The 22,438-nt window shown below is 36.3% G+C and overlaps 1 protein-coding gene across 1 annotated transcript in view; it reads right to left on the bottom strand.

The window, feature by feature from the left end:
- DNAH8 (dynein axonemal heavy chain 8) overlaps positions 1–22,438 on the bottom strand; it is a 404,075-nt gene that overhangs the window by 363,929 nt on the left and 17,708 nt on the right. Inside the window, exons 4-8 of the mRNA XM_027876336.1 lie at positions 15,312–15,460; positions 12,069–12,258; positions 10,881–11,044; positions 8,811–8,987; positions 329–442 (exon numbers count right to left, since the gene is read on the bottom strand). Of these exons, the coding sequence (XP_027732137.1) occupies positions 329–442; positions 8,811–8,987; positions 10,881–11,044; positions 12,069–12,258; positions 15,312–15,460 (794 nt within the window). The remainder of the gene's footprint in view (positions 1–328; positions 443–8,810; positions 8,988–10,880; positions 11,045–12,068; positions 12,259–15,311; positions 15,461–22,438) is intronic.

Genomic DNA, 22,438 nt, shown 5'->3' with positions numbered 1-22,438 from the left:
AACTTCTGTGACCCTTAATCTCTGCCTCTGTAAAATGAAGACAAAACCTGTCTTGCCCACTTCACAAGTCTGGTGTGAAAGTCAAATAAAACACTTTAGATAAAAGTACTTTAAAAGACTGTAACAAAACAATGAAGGTAAGGTATTTTAAAAACATTACTGTAAAAATCACATTTTCACAAAGAAATACGGTATTACTAGATATATTAAGGTGCTAGTCTGGTACCGTAACTTTACCCTAACATATATTTTCAAATTATGAAAAAGTGTAAACAAATACTTATCATAAGATTTAAACTCCATACTGCATTTTTAAAAGTACACTTACTAGGTCATAGTTGTAGAGAGGTTGACATACTTTTTCTAGTGTGTATAAATATCGAACATTATCTTTTGATTCATTTGCTGTATCTGTAATTCGTGCATCCAATTCACGCCAGTTCTAAAGAAAAAAATTATATTGAGAAAGAACATCTAGTAATACCAAAATGGACCAATAACATTAATAAAAATAATGCATTGCTTTATATTTTATAAATCATTTTCCTTATAATAGTCTTGTGACATAGATACTGAAAATATTCCTATTTTATAAATAAAGAAACTGAGGTTCTGAGGGATCAGATGACTTTGACACAGATATATGTATGTAGCAGGATCCAAATCCAAGCTTCCTGACTGTAGATACAGTATTCTCTCTACTAAGTCTTATGGCCTTTCAGTCAAAAGAAGAATTTGAGTTTATTCAAAATGTGAAGGTCGTCCTCTTTGGCCACATTTCTATACATACAGCAATACAAGTAGTTTTTTGTTTGTTTCTGAAAATGGAAAATAACATACAGGGAAGAGATCTTGTCCTATTTAATCTCTGTATCTCCCTAATATCTAACACAGTGCTCTGAACATAATAGACATTTGACAAATGTTTTCTAAAGTTGAATGATGACATTCAAAGATGTATATTCAATGAAGAACAACAAAATACTCTTTACAAAAATAAAAGATGACAAATAACTAGAAAGATTATTTATTTTTTATGGCTTGGTAGTAGAAATTAATTTGTAGCTGTAGTGTCATACTAATCATACTACCAAAATCTTACTCTATAGAATAAGATAATATAACAATAAATTTATATGACAAAAAGGGTATTTAGAGAAACAAAATTTTATTTCTAGGGAAATAATGAAAAAATTAAGAAAGAAGAAGAGTATAGCATTACTTGTTCTCAAACTAGTATCTGGAAAAACTATTTGATACATCTTAAAAATACAGAAAAGTAGATCATTGAAACTGAACAAACAAGAATGTTTTAAAAACAAATGAACACCATAACTGAGTATTAACCAAAAAAATTCTACCTACCCAGGGAACGATTCCCTATATTTGAAATGAACTGGGGCAGCTAGGTGATGCAGTGGATAGAACACCGGCCCTGGATTCAGGAGGACCTGAGTTCAAACCCGGCCTCAGACACATAACACTTACTAGCTGTGTGACCCTGGGCAAGTCACTTAACCTCATTGCCTAGCCCCCCCCCCCAAAAAAAGAAAAGAACTGCTGGGAAAACTGGAAGGCAATTAGGTGGAAAATAGTTTTGCACTACCACCTTCCAGTACTCCCTATACTACTATAAAGTTCAAAGAGATAAGTGATCTAAATATAAAAAAACAAATCACATCTTTTAAAAATAAGTAGAAGGAAAACTTGTATATACACACATAGGTATATGCATGCACATACATATACACACATTCACAGATGGGAAAGCAGATGGACAGATAGACAGATGGTTAGAGGAAAAATTTGTAACCAAACATGGGACAGAGATCCCAAAAGGCAAAACAGAATGTATAAAATAAAAGCTTCTGCACAGAGTCAAGGTAATTAAAATAAGAAGAGGAACTGTGACATGGAATTACAATTTTTGCATAAAGACCAACATGTTTTTTAAACTCTAGGAATACAAATAAAGGCATAAAGACAGTCCCTGCTCTCAATGTGTTCACAGTCTAATGGAGGAAATAACAGGAAAACAATTCTGTACCAACAAGAATATAAATTGGAGATAATCAATAGAACAAAGTCATTAGCATTAAGGGGGATCAGGAAAGGTTTCCAGTAGAAGGTGAGATTTTATCTGGGACTTGAAGGATGTCAGAAAGCAGATATGAAGAGGGAGAGCATTTCAGGCATGGGGGGCACTGAGGAGATAGAGTGCCTTGCTCAAGGAACAAGAAAAAAGGAGGTCAGTGTCACTAGTTACAAGAATATATGGAGCAGAGTAAGGCATATGAAGACTAGAAAGTTAGGAAGGGGCCAGAATACGAAGTACTTTAAAAGCCAAATAGAGTAGAGAAGTGACAGAAGAAAGAAGGGTGCATACATTAGAGATATTACAAAGGTAAAATCAAAAGGACTTTATAATAAATTGGATATAGGAAAGGGAAAAATGAGGAGTCAAAGATGACAAACTTAGATTGTGAGCCTGGGTGACTGGGAGAATGTGATGCCTTCAAAAGTAAGAGAGAAGGTAGGAAGAATGGAGGGCTTAAAGATGATGAGTTCAATTTTGGACATGCTGAATTTAAGATACCTATAAGAAATCGAACTCAAGATGTCAAATAAGAAGTTGGAGATACAAGACTGGAGATCACAAGAAAGGTTAAGGTGATATAAACAGATGTGAGGAGAATCATCCTGGATAAATAGACGTGAGGAGAACCATCTTCATAGAGATGTTAATTGAATCCAGGGAAGCTGATGAGATTGCCAAGTGAAAAAATATAGAGGGAAAAGAGAAGAGTTCTGTGGAACACTGTGGAATACATTGTTAGCAAGCACGAACTGACTGAAGATCCAGCTAAGGAGAGTGAAAAGAAGAGGTCCAATGGATAGGAGAACCAAGGAAAAGCAGTGTCACAAAAACCTGGAAAGAAGAAAATAACTGAGGAAACGGTGATTGACTGTTAAAGGCTGCAGAGAAGTAAAGAAGGATAAGCACTGAAAAAAGGACATTAAAGTTTGGCAATTAAGAGATCATTGCTAACTTTGGAAAGAACAATTTTAGTTGAATAATAACATCAGAAGCCAGACTGTAAAGACTTAAGAAGATAGTATTAGGAAAAGAACTGGAGGCAGAGATTGTCAATGGGCTTCTCAAGGAGTTCGAAAGTCAGGATATAAAAGTCAGGCTATGGGATAGTAGCTAGTGGAAATGGACAGATTAAGCGAAACTTTTTCTAAGTATGAAGAAGACAAGGGCAGTAGGGAAGTAGCCACTGTCCACAGGGAGAGACTGAAGAAGAGAGAATGGAGATGATAGAGCAGGCAACGTGTTGGAGAAGACATGACAGAAATGGGATCACTTTTCCTTGTAGAGAGGTCTGCCTTGGCAAAGAGAAGGTATGCCTCTTCATGTGAATTAGGATTAAAGAGAGAGAATAGCAGAAGGCATATGAATAGTATGGGATAAGGGCAGGAGAAAAGAGATCTCAATGTAGGGCCTCTATTTTGCTGTGAAATATAAAACAAGGTTCTCAGCTGAGAGAGAGGAGGAAAGGGGAGCTATGAAACACATTTGAGGAGGGATAAACAGGTTTGGAAAGTCTCTTTGGAGAATGAGTATATCAGTTAGGGAGGTATAAAAGGACTGTCTTGCTGTAGTGATGGCCTAGTTGAATTTATTTAATATAAATCTGTGGTGGACCCACATAGTACAGTTAGCTGAATTTTCTCCAGCTTTGTTCAGCAGCAAGAGAGTAGGAGTTAAGGCAGCAGATGGTAGGAGTCATCAAAGGATGAGGCTTGGCAGGGAAGGATTAGAGATTGGATGAGGGGGCAAGGGATTCAAGAGATCAGTGTAGAGTTATACTAGTTGACCGAAGGATCAAGAGGCACAAGACAGAAAAGTATAGCCAGTGCAGGGGTGATGGCCTACGAAAGAACTGAGGAGTCAAGGAATCCCAAGTTATAGTGAGGACAAAGAATAGGTTTAAGGGTTGCAAAGCAGAGAGGTGGAATGACAACAAATTATGATCTGATAAAGGAATTTCAGAGTTCATGAACATGGAAGCAAAACATCTGTGGGTCATGAAAAGATCAAGGACCATTTCTGCATGTAGTCACAGTGGGGTGGAAGAGTGGATCACAGGAATGAAGTGGGAGGTTATATAGCTGAGGGAGCATCAATACGTATGTTGAAGTCCTCTAGTATGAGAGCAGGAGTTTGGGAGAAGAGAAAGACTATAAGCCAGATACTGAAGTCACTGAGAAAAGAAGGGGAACACCCTGGAGGTCAGTAGACAAAAGCTACCAGAATTTTAAATAGGTGGTAGATATGGATTGAGTGAACTTCAAAGGAGGTTACTGAATGATATAGAGGGAGAGGTGGATCCTGGAAGTGGCAATGGGGAAAAAGGAGTATTCTAACTCCCTCACCTTGACCACTGAGTGGAAGGAATTAGCAAAAGTACAACAAGCATTGTAGAGGATGGCCAGACAGGTTATGACAGGTCAGTCAGTCAACAAGCATTTATTAGGTATAATACTGTACGAAGTGCAGGCAATACAAATACAAACAGAAAGAATGATAGTCTCTGACTTCAAGGAACTTGCATTCTAATAGGGGAAGACAATACATAAAAAGAAGTTGAAAAGGGGGAGAGGGGGAAGAGAACAAAGGTTCTCAGTGGGGGAGGGGATGGCACGATAGAGAACGTTTGCAGTGTATCCTTGAAAAGAATGAAACATAGCTGGCCTGGGCACTTTATTAAATGAAGGCTCTGGGAGGAGTCATTCAAACAGAGGGAAACAATGTAGGGGAAAGGGTACTTCCAGTGTGAGAATTCCATGGCTAGAGTGAAGTTTGAAGGAAGGTTTTAAGAATAAAGAGGTTTCTGTGGCATTGTAGGAAAGGTTTGTAGTATAGCCTGGTGAGGAATGAAGGTCTCAGTAAGTACAAAAAGACTGAAGGAGTGAGAAAGGAAACAGTTCAAATCAAAAACAAGTTTGTTACTTATGGAGCAGGTATTGAAGCAAGTATAGAGGAAGGGTTGATAAGCTTTAGGGTGAGACACTGGGGGTATTGAGAGAAATAAGAGGGCAGTACAGGATGGATATCAAGGTTTGAAAGACTTATAATCCATAATATACACGGAACTGACACAATTACACAAATACAAGACTGCCCATAGACTGAGAAAAGATGGTCCTACCTGGCAATTAAGAGAATACTGGTAATAGGGAAGAGACGATTAAGTTGAAAGTTAAATTGCAAAGAGGTGAGGAGACAAAAAAAGTGGAGGCAGTGGAAGTAAACAACTTTTTAAAAGCAGCATGGGTAAGAAAGAAAGAAGAAATATAGGTTGATAGCTTGAGGGTCTTTCGCAGGTTCTATTTAGTAAAGGTTGTTTAGGGACAGGAAAACTTGGAAGTATTTGAAGGAAGTATGGAAGAAATTAGTTGAAAATTTGAGGGGAGGAATAGAATGGCATGTCATATATTTATATATACTTATATATGTAACATATGTAATACATATCATATATATTATTCAAATGTGTCATACATGTATATATACTTATATATGATATAGTATATATTATATTACAGATCTACATATCCCCAGCCTACATTTCCAATTGCTTACCAAACAATTCCACTTAGATGTCCCAAAAGTAACACAGCACATACAAAATTGGACCCTTCTTCCCTTAAAAAAAAATCTATTTATGTTTCCAATATCCCTATTTTCTTGACTGGCATTACTCTTTTCCCTATCTTCTAGACTAGATTCCAGATTTAAAACCTCAGCACCACCTTCTCTTTCTTTAGAATGGTTTTATGCTCTATTGCTTCCCTCTGCTTTATAAGATGATAACACTCATAATCATCTATTATCCTGTAAAATTTTACACGAGTTGATATTCTAACTTGGTGCTGCCTCTGGAAACCATCTCTCTCCATTTGGTAAATAAATACTTCCTGACTAAGTTGCTTTCTGGGCTCTTCTGGCCCCTTCGTTAAAACAATAAATTTACGTTGGTTAACTTTTATGTGAAATTATTATTATTCAATGTCAATGTCATTTTTATTGTCTATTTCTCATCTTTTAATTTCCAATAGATTGTTTAAATAATTCAGAGTTAAATCTTAACTGTACATCATATCTTTCTCTCTTTACTATTCCTTCTTGTTGATTATAAATTCCAATCTTAGTTCAGCAAATAAAATAATAAGAAAGAAAGTATGGTTGGTATACTGGAAATAACCTTGGAATCAGTGAATAGCCAGCAGGCTTAGATATGCTACAAAATAAGCTCTCTGACCTTGAACAAGTTATTTCACCTCTCTGAGATTCAATCTCCTCATCTATAAAGTATAAGATTAAATTGAGTTGGTCTCTAAAGTCCTTTCTAACACAAAAACTCTTCCATTCCACAAAATAGGTTTGTTAAATTAAAATTCATAAGTCACAATATTATAGCTTTAAATGAATTAAACCTAGTCATTTCAGCTACTTTAACAAATCCACTAGTTGACATTTCCCTTAGTTTCCCAATTAGTACCAAAAGAAATAACCTTTAAAAGGAGAGTATAGGATTGTAATGAACACTATGGACTTTAGGCTTTATTTCTACATGTAGAAAAATTCTAGACCAGGTTATAGAATCTATCACTAAGTATCATGTTAAAATATTTATCAACTATAGTACCAACATCTGCATAGACTACAAGTGTCAGCAAGACTTTTTTGACCACAATGAATCCTTTGATTGTACTGATCTTGTTATTTCATGCTATCTCCTTCCCCTTCACCATTTTAAGTCTCTAAAGTTACTTAATTTTTCAATAGAATTTGTTGCTCTACTAAACGGTATTAAGGTAATATATACCTTAAATTGAATTTGAAGGTCATTTCATCGTGTAAAAAAAGAGATAATCAATCAAAGTTTTTAATGGATTTCAATGAACTTTGGTATACTTGGGATTACAGAGAAACAGGGTTGTGCTGAATGCTGGGACTGCACAGTTAACAGACTTGTTTATCTCAGATGCTGTTATATTTGCTTCATAGAGGCATATTTCTATCACATGAGCATATCTATACTTACCTGTGTTGTCTTATCTTTCTAATTAAATTGTAACCCCTCCTTAAGAAAAGGTATTATGCTTTCACTTTCTCTGTTGTTCAGTTGTTTCAGTCATGTCTGATTCTTCGTGATCCCATTTCGGGTTTTCTTGGCAAAGATACTGGAGTGGTTTGCCATTTCCTTCTCTAGCTCATTTTACAGATGAGGCAAGCAGGGTTAAGCAACTTGCCCAGGGTCATAGAGCTATAAAGTGCCCGAGGCCAGATATGAACTCAGGAAGATTCATCTTCCTGACTCCAGGCCCAGCCTCTATCCATCGAGACCACAGCCCTCACTAAACACTATTTGCTCAGTCAGCATACATAACATTGCTGACTATACATGATTGACTTTTTTTTAACAGTATTGGGATGGGATGGGGTTTTAAGATGTGTTTTAAATAACAAGAAGGCTAGTCAAGCAATCACTCAAGCAAACAATCAATAAGCATTTATTCAGCATGAGGCGCTATGTTAGGTGTTGCCAATACAAGCCCCCCACAAATAAAATAGTTCCTGTCCTCAAACTTGCATTTTATCAGGGAAAACAACATATGTCAATATGTATTAAATGCATATAAAACAAATAAAAGTAATTGAAGGGCAAGGTGATACTAGGATTTGGGGGGATCAGGAAAGGCTGATGCAAAAGTGGACTTTTGAGCTGAACTTTGAAGGAAACGAGGGTATTTACAAGGGAAAGGTGAGGAGAAAGCGTATTCTCAGAAAAAGAGTCAGTACAAAGGCACTGAGGTAGGAAGGAAACAAGCATTACTAAGCAATTACTAAATGCCAGGCACTGTGCTAAACACTGGAGATAAATACAAGCAAAAAGAAAAACAGTCCCTGCCCTCAAAGAGCTTATATTCTAATAGAAGACAACATCTAAAAGGAAGCCAGAGTGGAGGGGGAAGAAAATTATTAAGGTCCAACACAGAGACATTGTTTTGAAGCCAGGAATAGAGTTGGGAAGAGAATGAAGGCTACCCTCAGCCCATATATAAAATGAGGCTCCAGAAGGCATTCACCAATGGGAGAAGGAGATGGGCCTTATAGAAGGATGTTTCATGTTGAGAAAGTCACAGGAGTGGTTACATGTTCCAGGGTAAGGAAGCCCTATGTGCTGAGGGAAGTTCTAAAATGAGACAGGATAGTTTAGAGGCCCAGAAATCAGGTGTAGGGCTGGGAGGGGAATGAAGGCTAGCTGTACCGTTTCATAAATTGGAGGCTCCAAGAACTCACACATGGAAAAGGGGGCAGGCTTTACAGAAAGATAAGGCTGCAGGAGTAGTTGCATATTTCAGGACAAGGAGGCTCCAGAGGCTGAGAGAAGTTCTAAGATGAGACAGCATGTTATAGAACTCTAGAAGCCCAAAACAGATGCTATCTAGGGTATAGGTGAGTAAGAAGGTCAAACTGGTTGGACTGTATAGTATGTGAAGGAGAATAATGTATGATAAATCTGGTGATAGCTGGAAGCCAAGTTAGCTATGGACCAAGGGACCCTGGTACCACATATAAATTTAAACATCAAAATTTAACTCTAAACCACAAAACTTGCCAAGAAGTTCTGTGAGGATAATTTGTAAAAGGAAAATATTATTTTAGTATTGAAACTGAAATACTGAAAATATTAGTTTTAGTATAGAAATAACCAAAAGTGAAAACAAATTCTTACCTTTAATATTTTTGAATGTGCAACATTCAACACATTTATGACAGCTTTACAATCTGGCCCTTTAATCTGTTCAATAATAAAATCAAATTTAGCAGACATGCGTTTCCAATGTTCCAATTCAGTGAGTGGACCTGAATCATCAGCTTCTTTTCTCATCTGTTCACTCTCAATTAGAACCTACAATCAATAAAATGATATATTTTTAGTGTCTACATGTTTAATTGAGAAATTTACACTATATCACCAAACATTGTTATAGATGCAAAATCTCTACAAAAAAGAAAGAGTACACAAATGTTCCATTTACCATATACTTGACAAACTGATATTCCTAAATCACAGGTCTGACCATGTCACTCCTCAGCTCAAGAAGCTTCACTTAATACCTAACACAGCCTGGATAAAATATAAACTCCTGTTTGACATTTAAAGTCTTCACAAACTGGCTCCAACTTGTATTTCCAGTTGACTTCACATGATGCTCTACCTCATGCACTTTCTACACTATAGCCAGACTTGACCACAAAATATTCTCCCATTCATGACATTCCTTCTCCAGCCTCCGTACTTCTAAACAGGCTGTTCCCCAGGAGTGAAATGCATTCCTGCCTCCACCTCTCAGAATTCCTAGCTCCACTCAAGGTTCAGTTCAAGTGCCACCTCCAATAGAAGGCATTTCCTGATGCCCAAAATAGCATTTTATATTTATTTTACATGTATTTTTCACTGACTTATCAGTGTAGCAATTGCCTCCCCACCCCCCAGTAGAACAGAAATTACTTTTGAGGGTAGAGATTGTTTCACTTCTAGCTCTGTATCCCCAGCACCCAGCCCAATACCTTGCAAGGCAACCAGAAAGTAAACTGAATGATCTAAATGTGAAACTAACTTCATCTTGTAATACTGTTTCTCTGAATCTCATGTTTTTATACCACAAATTAACTAGGTTAGGTGGGAAATGCTTGTGTGTGTGTATCTATACATCTATATCTATGTATATTACATACATATACATACATATATACTATATACATACCTGTGTATACATATATATATACATATGTACATATATGTGTGTGTGTGTGTATGGATGTATATATATCTTTCCAGCCTTATCATTAGGAAACTTATTTTTTAAAAAATGAGACATTACTTTGTCATGACTTGCTCTTAGTGATTCTTCACTAAATTTGTCACTTTTTTTTGCTAAATGAGCATAAACCAACTAATAAGCTATTGAATTTGGTTGCTCACTGACAGTTCAGCTAGTCTGTCATTTCTGGAATCCACCAATATATATGGAGATCCTACTCTAATACTGGTGGTTATAAAGCAGAATGTGACAGTAGGAATATCTATCTTAGACCCTACCCAAGCTATTTCAGGTACTAAATTAGTATGCCAAAAAACTCAGCCTGTTTCACTTATGTAATGGTCTCAAGAGCATAGATGTCAATGAAACTATATCAATATATTGGCTTTAACTGATCTATAATTAGCTTGCTGGTCAAAGAGTAGGCTATATAGTAAATAACATTTACAGAGGTTCTATGGACGGAGGTGTGAAATATTTAAGTTACTGTTCCTGGAAAAAAGCATAGCCTAAGTTGGGGATTTGTTCCAGTTAACTCCTCACACAAATTCCACAGAAGCTATCCATTCCCCCTTCCCCAGGCATTCTCAGGTACAGAGCACAGGAGTCTAATTCCTTACACATCACCATCCCGTGCCCCTATTAGACAAGTCCTCAAGAGCCAGATAGGAATAGACTATACAAATAGTCAATCTGCACTACAGCTACACATAGGTTAATTGCTAATAGAGAACCACAGAATCATAAATAAGAGCTAAAAGAGATCTCAGAGGCCATCTAATCCAACCACGTCATTTTACAAACGAGAAAAACTGAGGCTCAGGAAAGTGATGTGATCTGCCGAAAGTCACATTCACAGTAAATGAATCACATAAGGTCCACTAGAGAATTCCCTTCACATTCAAGAATCATACATTAGCAATCATTCAGGAAAAGTGGTATTTAAAGCTAATGGAAAATATGGTGGTTCAGTCTACCTGTTCAATCTGTTTATACCATAACATGAGCACTTCTTCTAGTTGATGAACCATTTCTGAATTAGCAGCTGCAAGTGACACTTCTTCAAAGGAATGCAATCTGGTTAAGTCAACATTCTCTATCTTCTTTAATTCTACAGTTCCCTCAATACTTACTCTGGCACCTAAAGGCAAACAAACATTGGAAACCATGTAAACTCTCTGAAAGGAATGATAATGCATTCTTCTTTGAAATGCCCCTATGGTGCCTTATACGTTGTAGGCACTCACCAGCAATTTGCTGAATTCAAATTAGTTGAACAATAAATGCCAATACTAAATTTTACAAATATTTGTTTCCCAAGAATGTTAAATATTAAAAGGTAGTCATTCATTTAACAAATAAAATTTAAATCAAATAATAATTACACGTTAGTGATTTGGTAGATGCTTTTTCCTCAAATTTGCTAATACTAAAATTGAACATTTTCAAATGTGTAGTAAAAAAAACTCATTACCAGCAATTACTAGCAAAGGAGAAAATGGTAAATTGCCCCACTTCTAATACAAACCTCTGGAGAAGGGGAAGGGTTTGTAGCAATTGATATCGGATCCTAAATCTGATCACAAGGCTGATCACATTTTTTATAGGACAAAACATTTTTCCTTTAATTCTCTTTTGAATAAAATTCTTAATAGTCATAAGTTCTAACTTTTTTTCAATGAAGACTCCTTTTTAATATATAAAAGATCCCTTTTAGTATGCAAAATGTCAAGCTCTCTCCTTAATAAAACCTGTACTATTAATAAATGTTGATTGAGAAAACAACCTATGAATTCAGTAATTCTTTTAACTAATCTTGTATTTTATTAATTACATCATCTATTTACTTTGAAAAAGAATACCTCATGCAAGCCTTATTTATTCAAGCTATAGAAGGAATGTCTGATTATTTACTGAGTTACTTAATCAGACGACTTTTTACAGTACATTGGGCAGAAAAAAAAATTATGCTCCATATTTATTACAGGTAAAGATACACAATGCTTGGTAAGCATGTGGATTGGAGGATTTCTTGTAATAATTCCCTAATCTCCCAGGGGTCACTAGTCTATAGATTGGAAACCACTGGTCTATAACAAGTACATTTAATAAGTACACTTGACTTTTGTAATCTATTTTATTCCAAACTATAGTTTTATTCTTACCATCTAAAAAAGCAAGGAATCTGTTAATGGTTTCTATGAAGATAATTTTCTCAGATTCTCCTTGTTTAGATGTGTTTAAAGCACCCCAATTACTTGTTGCATGAATAGCTGGTAGAAAAATTTGTGACAGCATATTCTTAATTCCAATTAAGAGTCCTTCAGATGCATCCATAAAGCTAAATAGAGTTTCCTGTAAATGTAGCAGTCAAACATTTATGATAAATTATATTTCACAGAACTAGAGAAAAGTTAAAATCAAACTGATGTTACAATGGTCATAAACAATTTAACTTTCTAAGAAATCGGAATAGTAGCAAAAAGAAATGGCCTTATAAACAACATAACAGATTCTAGCTCAAGCTCGACCACTCACTCTTCTGCTACATCAATGTCAAATTTTTCTCCTGTGTTTCAGTTTACTAATTTACAAATTTCGAATTTTTGTCCACACTACCTTTTTATGTCATAAGGGTAGTAAGAACCAAAAATATGATGATGATGATGACTGATGATGATGATGACTGATGATGATGATGATAAAGTACAAGGAAATCCTTATTTATTTTTATTATATAACTACATATGAGAGGTATATAAGTATGGCTTAGAAGACAGAGGGCTGGCCGAGTCAGAAAGAACCGGATTTCAGTCCTTCTTCTGATACATACTGTGACCAAGGGCATATCATTTAACCCATCAGTGTCCCAAGCAAATCGGCAGAGCTACAAGTTAAAGAAGAGTTGCACCTATGAAAAGAGTCCTCAACTGGAATTAGAAACCTGATAAACTCACAGATCCATTCTCAAATTGGCTTGGGTGACTGTTGCGGAGAGTTGGGGGGGTGGGTAAGAGAACAGCATAAATATGTAATTTCATTGGTCTGGGGAACTCCCAATACAGAAATTTCCTCCCAAAGTTGCCTCAGATACTAAAAGGTTTAATGACTTGCCCAAGGTCAGAAAGCCAATGTGTATTCAAGCTTTTTAATCATACTTTTACTAATACATACACCTCCATCTCATATTTCTTCATTATTTATATTCAGCACATTCTCTTGAATTCTCTAGGCTTCCATAAAGCTACATAAACTCTTTCTCCCCCATTTTTCTGTCTAATGGTATTCCACTGCTAACTTTAATTCAATTAATGTAGATTATCATCACCACCTTCCAATACTAGTTAATAAGCACCTGCCTCTATGTAATATTATGCTAGATACTAACTAACCAGATCAGGCTAAAAATAATGTCACTGCCCTCAAGAAAAGTATTATCTAAGACAAACAATAGTTATCTGAAATATGTGTAAAGGGCCATTAAAAAAAGAGATGATCCATTGATGTCCAGCAAACATCAAATGGAGGTCACAAAAAGTTTAAAAAAAAACTTTACTTTTAAAAAAGGATGAGTTTCACAAATTCTATTTTTAAAACTAAGAGTAGAGAACATTAACACAATTGTATTCGGGAAATAAAACACCTATAGGAAAAAGTCCTGACTGGGAGGTATAGGAGACTATTCCCAGCTCTGCTAATGTGTGAACTTGGGTTGAATTACATAAGCACCAAATTTTCTTCCAGCTCTAAGAGTCTATTTTGATACATCTGAGGTTTATATCTTAGCAAATTTATGCTATCAGATGAAATAGGGAAGTCGGTTCTGATTTTTATTTAATGCTTCCTTCTTATTTGACATTTATTTGACTTATTTGACAGGTCTTTCATGAAATTTTCTCATTTCTTACCTTTCCAAATAATATGTCTGTTTCTACTTTCTCCTCTTACTCCTGAATACAACTATTTCCCCAAGGTTCAGTCTTAGAACTTTGTTCTTCTCTCTCTAAACTGTCTCCCTTAAAGACTTCATCAATGGATAAGCCTTCAACATTTCCTTTATACAGACGATTCCAAGGTCTGCATCTCAAGGCTTTACCTCTCTGGTTACATGACCAAACTCTTGTCCTTTATTTTCAAATAACTACTAGACATTTCCACTCAAATAACACACCTGTCCTCTCACATTCACCAGGTCAAAAGCCAAAAATCAATCTTTCCCTTGAGTCTCCAGTGACTGAAATGTAGATGTCAAACAAAAGTAAACAAACAGTAAGCCAGCAACTTATTTTTGGTTTGGAGGAAGTACTAAGTTCTCAATACTTTACTCCCAAGTCTTTAATTTCACCTTTAAAAAAATACAAGTCTTCTTCCTATTTCCCCAGGATCGGGAGAATTCCAGTGCTATCAGCCCTCTAATGACTCCAACTGAGGAGAAAAGCAACATTGAGGCATGAGTAGCTAGTTGCTGAGTTCAGGAAACAATTTCCTGAAACAAAGATCTATAAGCCCCAAAGTAAACCACTAAAAGTAAAGGAAATCCTAAGCACAAGCATCATCTACCTTTTTTTGTTATTCAATTGTTTCCGTTGTGTCTGACTCTTCACAATCTCATTTTAGGGTTTTCTTGGCAAAGACACTGGAGTGGTTTGCCATTTCCTTCTCCAGCTCATTTTACAGATAAGGAAACTAAGGCAAACAGGATTACCCAGGGTCACACAGGTAATGAGTGTCATAAGGATTTGAAGTCATGAAGAAATGATTCTAAGCCCAGTACTCTATCTACTGCACCACCTAGGACCCTTTTAATTACTTGCAAATCATCTTTTTTCCTTTATATCTCTCCCTCATGATAACAGCCACAATCTTGCTAAAAAATAAAAAGGCTTTTTTTTAAATTTTAAACCTTAAAGAACTACTGAAAGGAGAAATATTAGATCAAATTTCCAATTATTTTTTCAGAGGAGCTCTAAGATTAATAAAGTTTGTTAAGAGGAGAAGTGGATCAATTTTAGAATGAAAACATTGAGAGAGAAGGTGAGAGAAGAAGACTTTATAGAGTAAAAATATTTAAAACCTACAAGGCACTTCCACAACTAGGATCTCACCAATTTGAGTCCTCCCTCCACCAATGCAGATTTCAAAGGGACAAACTAAAAAGGAAATGTGCTTTTGAAAGAGTCTCGGCAGAAAACTTAGAGCTTACCTTAGGGATCATCTAGTCCAACCCCTTCATTTTACAGATGGGGAGCTGAGGAGCACAGAGGTTAAGTGACTTTGGTGAGGGGACTGAGCTACTTAGAGGCAGAGCTGTAAAGCTTACCAGGGGAATACAAAATAAAGTCAAAATGGGACCATGGAAATGTATTTAAATTTTATTTTATAGTTAGAAAATATTTTTTAAAACATACCTCAGATATATTTTTTGCATTTAAAACAATATCATTCCTACATCGAACAAAAAATAAACACAATCCTTTGAGTTTCTCAGGTGCAGAATCTACATATAATCTCATTATTCTGGCTCCTTTTGCAACTCCAGTCAATACTCGACCACATTCTGAAAAAGAAACTCAAGAGCTTTTTAAGTGATCAGATATAAAGCATCTATTTCTTAATTGGAATACTACACAATGGTAAATAAATTAGGGGGATGACCAAACTAATATTGTCTATTCTTCTCTAACTCTAAAGGTTAATTTGGTTCCAATCTGGGAAATATGAGTTCAGACTATACTGGGTCTGGTGGTGTAGAAAGGAAACCTGTTCCAAGTCAAGGATCCTAGGAGGTAAAGCCTGGATAAAAGGCCATTCCTTATAGAGAAGTCTCCTAAGAAGCTGTCTGAGGAATAGAAATTCAGCTGTCAGGCAAGTACTCTCATTCAAAACAAATGTGAATTGAGAATGACATCAGTCTGAGTAGAAGGTATAGTAAATGAAATGTGATTTTAAATATGCTGCTTATATAGTTTGTTAGAAAAGACAATGAAACCTAGAAATGCAAGCAGTGTGCTATCCAAGCAGGATATTAATATTTGCTAGGTGAATTGTGGACATTTGTAAAGATCTTGGAATACTGGGAAAATGGGGGGAAAAAACAGCATGAGGCAGCTCCATAGCAAGAGAAGTGAGTTTAGAGTGAGGCTATAAAAATAAAAAGAGGGCTAGTTTAGAGAAGTCTGTCTTTGGCATATATAGTAGTCTGGGTTTCAAAAAAAAAAAGTTCGTGGAAATCCTGAATAAAGCCTTGGTAAACTACTAAAATTTTTGTCCAAAATATAGTTTATTATCAAAGTTCTTGACATTAAATATTTATGCTTTGTACTCAAAATGACAGATTGTGTATATGCAATATATACTACAGGGGTAACCACGGGGACTAGGGTATCATAGTATTAGTACAGGTAAAAGGTCTTTGAAAAAGAAACCCTGACACAAATGTCCAAGACCAGGACACGTTCCCCCAATAGATAAGCAGTCAGAGAATATGAACAAACAACTCTGAAAAGAATGTCAAACCATTAACAATCACATGAAAGACTGCTCCAAACCAATGACAATAAGAGAATGCTAACAGCTCTGAGGCAGAGCCAAGATAGCAGAGAAAAGGCAGTGACTTGCCTGAGCCATCCCCAAAACCATTCCAAACACATTTAAATAATGCCAGCATAGACCAGGCCCCAGCAAACCAGGAGCAGGACTAGGGAGTGACTGAATCAGCAATGGCAGCAGCTGCTTCTGGAGCTCTCAGTCCACAGACAGTAAGGGGGTTAAACCACTAATCAGAAGATTACCAGGCTCTCTTTGCTAGCACGGGGGGCAGGACTCTGTTGCTTTGCCCATACTCAGATCTGGGTCCCTGGGTGGCAGTCCTGGGGCAAGGAGGAGCACGAGTACACCAGAGCTTGCAGTCCCAGTGAAGGGAGCCTCCTCATAGTTCCACGGCAGAAAAGAGTACTTGTGGTCATTCAGAGACCACAGCATAGGCCAGGAGAGGAGTAAACACCTCTCCTTAGATCATACCGCCTTGGAAGAACTGAAAACCTACAGATCCCTAAAAGTATCTCTGAAAACGGCTGCACAAACCCCCTGAAGCTTGGGACGCTGTGTCCTCCACCCTCGAAGCAGAGTCTCACTTTAACGGAGTTTTTTTTTTTTTTTTTTTTTTTTTTTTTTAGGCATTTGGAGTTAAGTGACTTGCCCAGGGTCACACAGTTAGTAAGTGTCAAATGTTTGGTCTGAGGCCAGATTTGAACTCAGGTCCTCCTGACTTCAGGGCCGGTGCTATATCCACTTCACCACCTAGCTTCCCCTTTAACAGAGTTAAAAGTCAAGAAATAAATTGCAAAAATGAGCAAACAACAGAAAAAAATTCTGACCACAGAAAGTTACTATGGTGACAAGAAAGATCAAAATACACACGCAGAAAAAGATAACAAAGTCAAAGCACCAACATCCAAAACCTCCAAGAAAAACAGGAATTTCTCTCAGGCCGTGGAAGAGCTCAAAAAGGATTTTGAAAATCAAGTAAGAGAGGGAGAAAAGAAATTCGGAAGAGAAATGAAAGTGATATAAGAAAATCATGAAAAAAGATTCACCAGCTTGGTAAAAGAGACACACAAAAAAGTAGTGAAGAAAATAACATCTTCAAAAGCAGAAGAGGCCAAATGGAAAAAGAGGCACAAAAATTCACTGAAGAAAAAACTCCTTAAAAACTAGAATTGCATAAGTGGAAGTCAATGACTTTACGAGAAAGCAAGAAATGGTAAAACAAAATCAAAAGAATGAAAAAATAGAAGACAATATCAAATACTTCATTAGAAAAAAACAACTGACCTGGAAAATAAATCCAGGAAATGCAATTTTAAAATTATTAGACTACCTGAAAGCCATGATCAGAAAAAGAGCCTAGACATCATCTTTCAAGAAATTATCAAGGAAAACTGCCCTGAGGGCATAGTTACAAATTGCTCTAAATAATGGTTGCATCAGTTCACAACTCCACCAACAATGCATTAATGTCTCATTTTTTCCACATCCCTTCCAACATCTGTCATTCTCCTTTTCTGTCCTATTAGCCAATCTTAATGGTGACAAGAAAGATCAAAACACACACACAGAAAAAGATAACAAAGTCAAAGTACCAACATCCAAAACCTCCGAAAAAAATAGGAATTTACCAGAGGGTAAAATAGTCATTTGAAAGAATCCAGCTATCATCTTCTAAAAGAGATCCCAAAATAAAAACTGCCAGAAATACGATAGCCAAACTCATGAGCTCCCAGTGCGTGGAGAGAATGTTGCAAGACACCAGAAAGAAACAATTCAAGTACTGTAGAGCCGCAGTTAGGATAACACAAGATTTAGCAGCTTCTACATTAAAGGACTGGAAGGCTTGGAATATGATATTCCAGGGGGGCAAAAGAGTTAGGATTATAACCAAGAACCCATTCTTGATGAAAAGAACAGAACTGAACAGAAAATTTGACTTTCAAATACAAGACTCTAGAGAAGGATTAAAAAGTAAACAAAAAAGGGAAATCATAAAGGATTTAATAAGCTTTAACTGTTTATATTCCTACATGGGAAGATGTAACTCATAAAAACTTTCTCATTTTTAGGAGTACATGTAGACAGAGGGCACAGATGTGAGTTAAATATGAAGGGATGACATTCAAAAAAAATAAGTTAAGGGGTGAGAAAGAAATGCCCTGGGAGAAAAGTAAAGGGAGGGACAGAATGGGGTAACTTATCTCACATAAAAGAGGTAAAAAAAGCTTTTAAAGTGGAGGAGAAGATGGAGGAGGTGGGAGGAGCAGAGAATGAACTTTACTCTCATCAGAACTGGCTCAAAGAGGGAATAACATATACACTTGATTGGCTATAAAACTCTATCTTAGGGGCAGCTAGGTGGCACAGTGGATAGAGCACTGGCCCTGAAGTCAGGAGGACCTGAGTTCAAATCCAGCCTCAGACCAAACACTTGACACATACTAGCTGTGTGACCTTGGGCAAGTCACTTAACCCCAATTGCCTCACTTTAAAAAAAAAAAACAAAACTCTATCTTACCCTACAGGAAAATAGGAGAGGAAGTGGTTTAAGAAGGGCAGGGTGACTGAAGGGAGGGCAGATTAGGAGAGGTGGCAGTCAGAAGCAAAATACTTCTGAGGAGGAACAAAGTTAAAGAAGAGAGAAAATAGAATAAACAGAAAGGAAGAAGGAAATAGGATGGAGGGAAATACATTTAGTAATCATAACTATGGAAAAAAATTGAAGCAAGTTTCTCTGACAAAGTCCTCATTTCTTAAATATATAGAGAACTAAGTCAAATTTATAAAAATATGAGCCATTTCCCAATTGATAAATGGTCAGTAGATATGAACAGTTTTCAAATGAAGTAATCAAAACTATTTATAGCCATATGAGAAGGTGCTCTAAATCACTATTGACTGGAGGAATGCAAATTGAAACAATTCTGAGGTACTATGTCATACCCATTAAGATCGGCTAATAGGACAGAAAAGGAGAACGACAAATGTTGGAAGGGATGTGGGGAAAATGAGACATTAATGCACTGTTGGTGGAGTTGTGGAGTGATTCAATCATTATTTACAGCAATTTGTAACTATGCCCAAAGGGCTATAAAATCATGTATATCCTTTGACTTTACAATGGCACTACTAGGTCTGTCTCCAAAAAGATATTAAAAAAACAAAAAGGAAAAGGACTTACATGTATGTAAATAGTTATAGCAGCTCTTTTCTTCTGACAGGAAGTTGGAAATTGGGAGGATACCCATCAATTGGGGAATGGCTGAACAAACTGTGCTATGTGATTGTGATGGAATACTATTGTGTTATAAGAAATGATGAGCAGGATGCTCTCAGAAAAACCTAGGGAGACTTACATAAGCTAATGCAAAGTGAAATGTACCGTCTACAAAAGTAATAGCAATATTGTAAAATGATGAGCAGTGAATGACTTAGCTATTCTCAGCAATACAATGATCTAAGACAACTCAGATGGACTTATGATGAAAAATACTATCCATTTCCAGACAAAGAACTGATGGTGTCTGAATAAATATTGAAGAATACTTTTTAAACTTTATTTTTCTTGAGGGTTTTTTTGGTCTATGTTTTCTTTCAAAAACAGGACTAATACAGAAATGTGTTTTGCATGACTACACATGTATAACCTATATCAAATTGCTTGCCTTCTCAACGGAGTGGGGGAGGAAGGTTGAGGAAGGAGAAGGAAGAGAATTTAATTTTTTTAAAAAAGAATGTTAAAAACTGTTTATATAATTGGGGGAAAGAAAATAAAAACAAAAAATCTGTAACAGGTTAAAAAAAAACTCTGAGATTTCACCTCGCACTCAAAAAACTGACAAACAGCTGGGAATAGTTGAAATTAAAGGGGTTGATGAAACACATAAACGATGCTGGTGAAGTCATGAATAGGTTCCATGATCCTGGAAAATCAGTTGGAATTATGTGAAAAATAGTGACTAAAATATCCATGTCCTTTGACATAGAAATCCCATTATTGAGAATATCTCCCTAAATTGGCCAAAGACAGAAAAAGGTTCCTTATAAAACAAAATAGCAGCATTTTTTGTGATTGCAAAGAACTGGAAATAAGGTGCATGTCCACTGATTGGGAAATGGCTAAACCAACCACGGTTGAATGTAATGGAATAATATTGCAACAAATAGAAAAAGAAACAAGAAATGTAACAGATTCTGAGAAACACAGGAAAAGTGAACTGATGTAGAGTCAAATAAACACTTAAAACAATGCAGACAACAATAACAATGTAAATAAAAATAATAATAGAAGTGGAATGTTTACCAGTCTGAGCCCTGAAAATGGGGCAATGCACAGCCATGCACAGCCCTCCTTTAGGTGAATGAACCACATGCAATCATGGACTCGTTGGTTTTGTTTTTTGTTGCTGTTAACAAGGAAAGTTCATTGGTGTGAGGAGGGTGGATGATGTATGCATGATGTAAAAATGAAAGGCATCAATGCAACTTTAAAAAAACAAATATGGTTAAGAAAGGTTCTCCTCTCTTCTTCCACTCTCCTGAGGAATACTTATTAACAATAAAGATTACCAAATGAAATTCCAAAACCAAAGAAAAACATCATTAAGTTCCTCCATCCTTTCCATAGGTTTGTGGCCACCAGCAAGCGCAGGTGATGGGGACAGAATTTTCCCAGTGGCACCTGGACAGCAGCATCAGTGGGTCACTTAGTTTAGATTATAAAACCCTCAAGGAGCTGACACCTACCTAAGACAGGGGGAGGTTGATAGCTTGTATCACAGAGGGAGTAAAGTGAACAGTAGAGTGCTGACAGATATAGATAGGCGTAATTGTGGACAGGCCTGACAACTGATTACTGGTTGGCTATCAGAGTGAAGGAAGGATGTGACCTGTCTTCCCATCCATTGACTGGCTGATCACATAGACCTCGAAGTCTGATTACTGGTCCTGGTTCCCAGGGGACCAGACTCTCACTCTGAAGACTATAGTCAAGGAGGATACATCATAAAGATGAGATTTCAGGTAGGAACTACTCTAAGGGTCAAACTGAGTGAGAGTCAGCATGCCAGGGAGCCCAGAGACACTCCTAGGAGATCAGCCTTAAGACCAGAACCAGCTTTCCTGGAGTTGCTCCTGGAGAAGTAAAAGACTTCTAGGCTTCTACATTGAAACATACTTTTTTTACTTTATTATTCTTTGTTTTTTTTTGGTCTGCATTTTCTTTTGCAACATCACTAATATGGAAATGTTTTGCATGGCTGCATATGTAGAATCTATATTAGATTGCTTGCCTTCTCAAGGAGTGGGGGAAGGGAGAGAATTTGGAACTCAAACTTTTTAAAAACAGATGTTAAAAATTTTTGTTTACATGTAATTTAGAAAAAATGAAATAAATATTATATGTAAAAAAAAGAATCTGGATGCTATAACATTTGGTGTTTATGTGTTTAGTGTTGCTATTTCTTTGTTGTCTATGGTACCTTTTACAAAATGCAGTTTCACTGCTTATCTTTTAATTAGATTTAATTTGCTTTTGTTCTGAGATCATGATTGTTAACCCTGCTTTTTTTTCACTTCAGCTGGAGCATAATAGAGTCTGCTCCAGCCCCTTACTGTTACTCTGTGTATCTCTGTTTCAAGTGTGTTTCTTAGAAAAAATATATTGTCAGATTTTTGTTTTTAATTCATTTTGCTGCCCACTTGCATTTTATGGATGAGTTCATCCCATTCACTGCACTTTAAGATCACAAGCCATTCCCCAACACATAAATGGTCAAAAGATATGGACAGGCAGTTTTCAGATGAAGAAATCAAATCTATATATAAGAACATGAAGAAGGGCTCTAAATCACTTTTGATTAGAGAAATATAAACTAAAACAACTCTGGGATACCACCTCACACCTATTAGATTGGTTAATATGATAAAAAAGGAAAATGATAAATGTTGGAGAGGATGTGGGAAAATTGGGACACTAAAGCATTGC

Source organism: Vombatus ursinus, unplaced genomic scaffold (assembly GCF_900497805.2).
Source record: "Vombatus ursinus unplaced genomic scaffold, bare-nosed wombat genome assembly UNPS02014811.1, whole genome shotgun sequence".
NCBI classification, from domain to species: domain Eukaryota; kingdom Metazoa; phylum Chordata; class Mammalia; order Diprotodontia; family Vombatidae; genus Vombatus; species Vombatus ursinus.
This window is presented reverse-complemented; position numbering and strand designations above follow the sequence as displayed.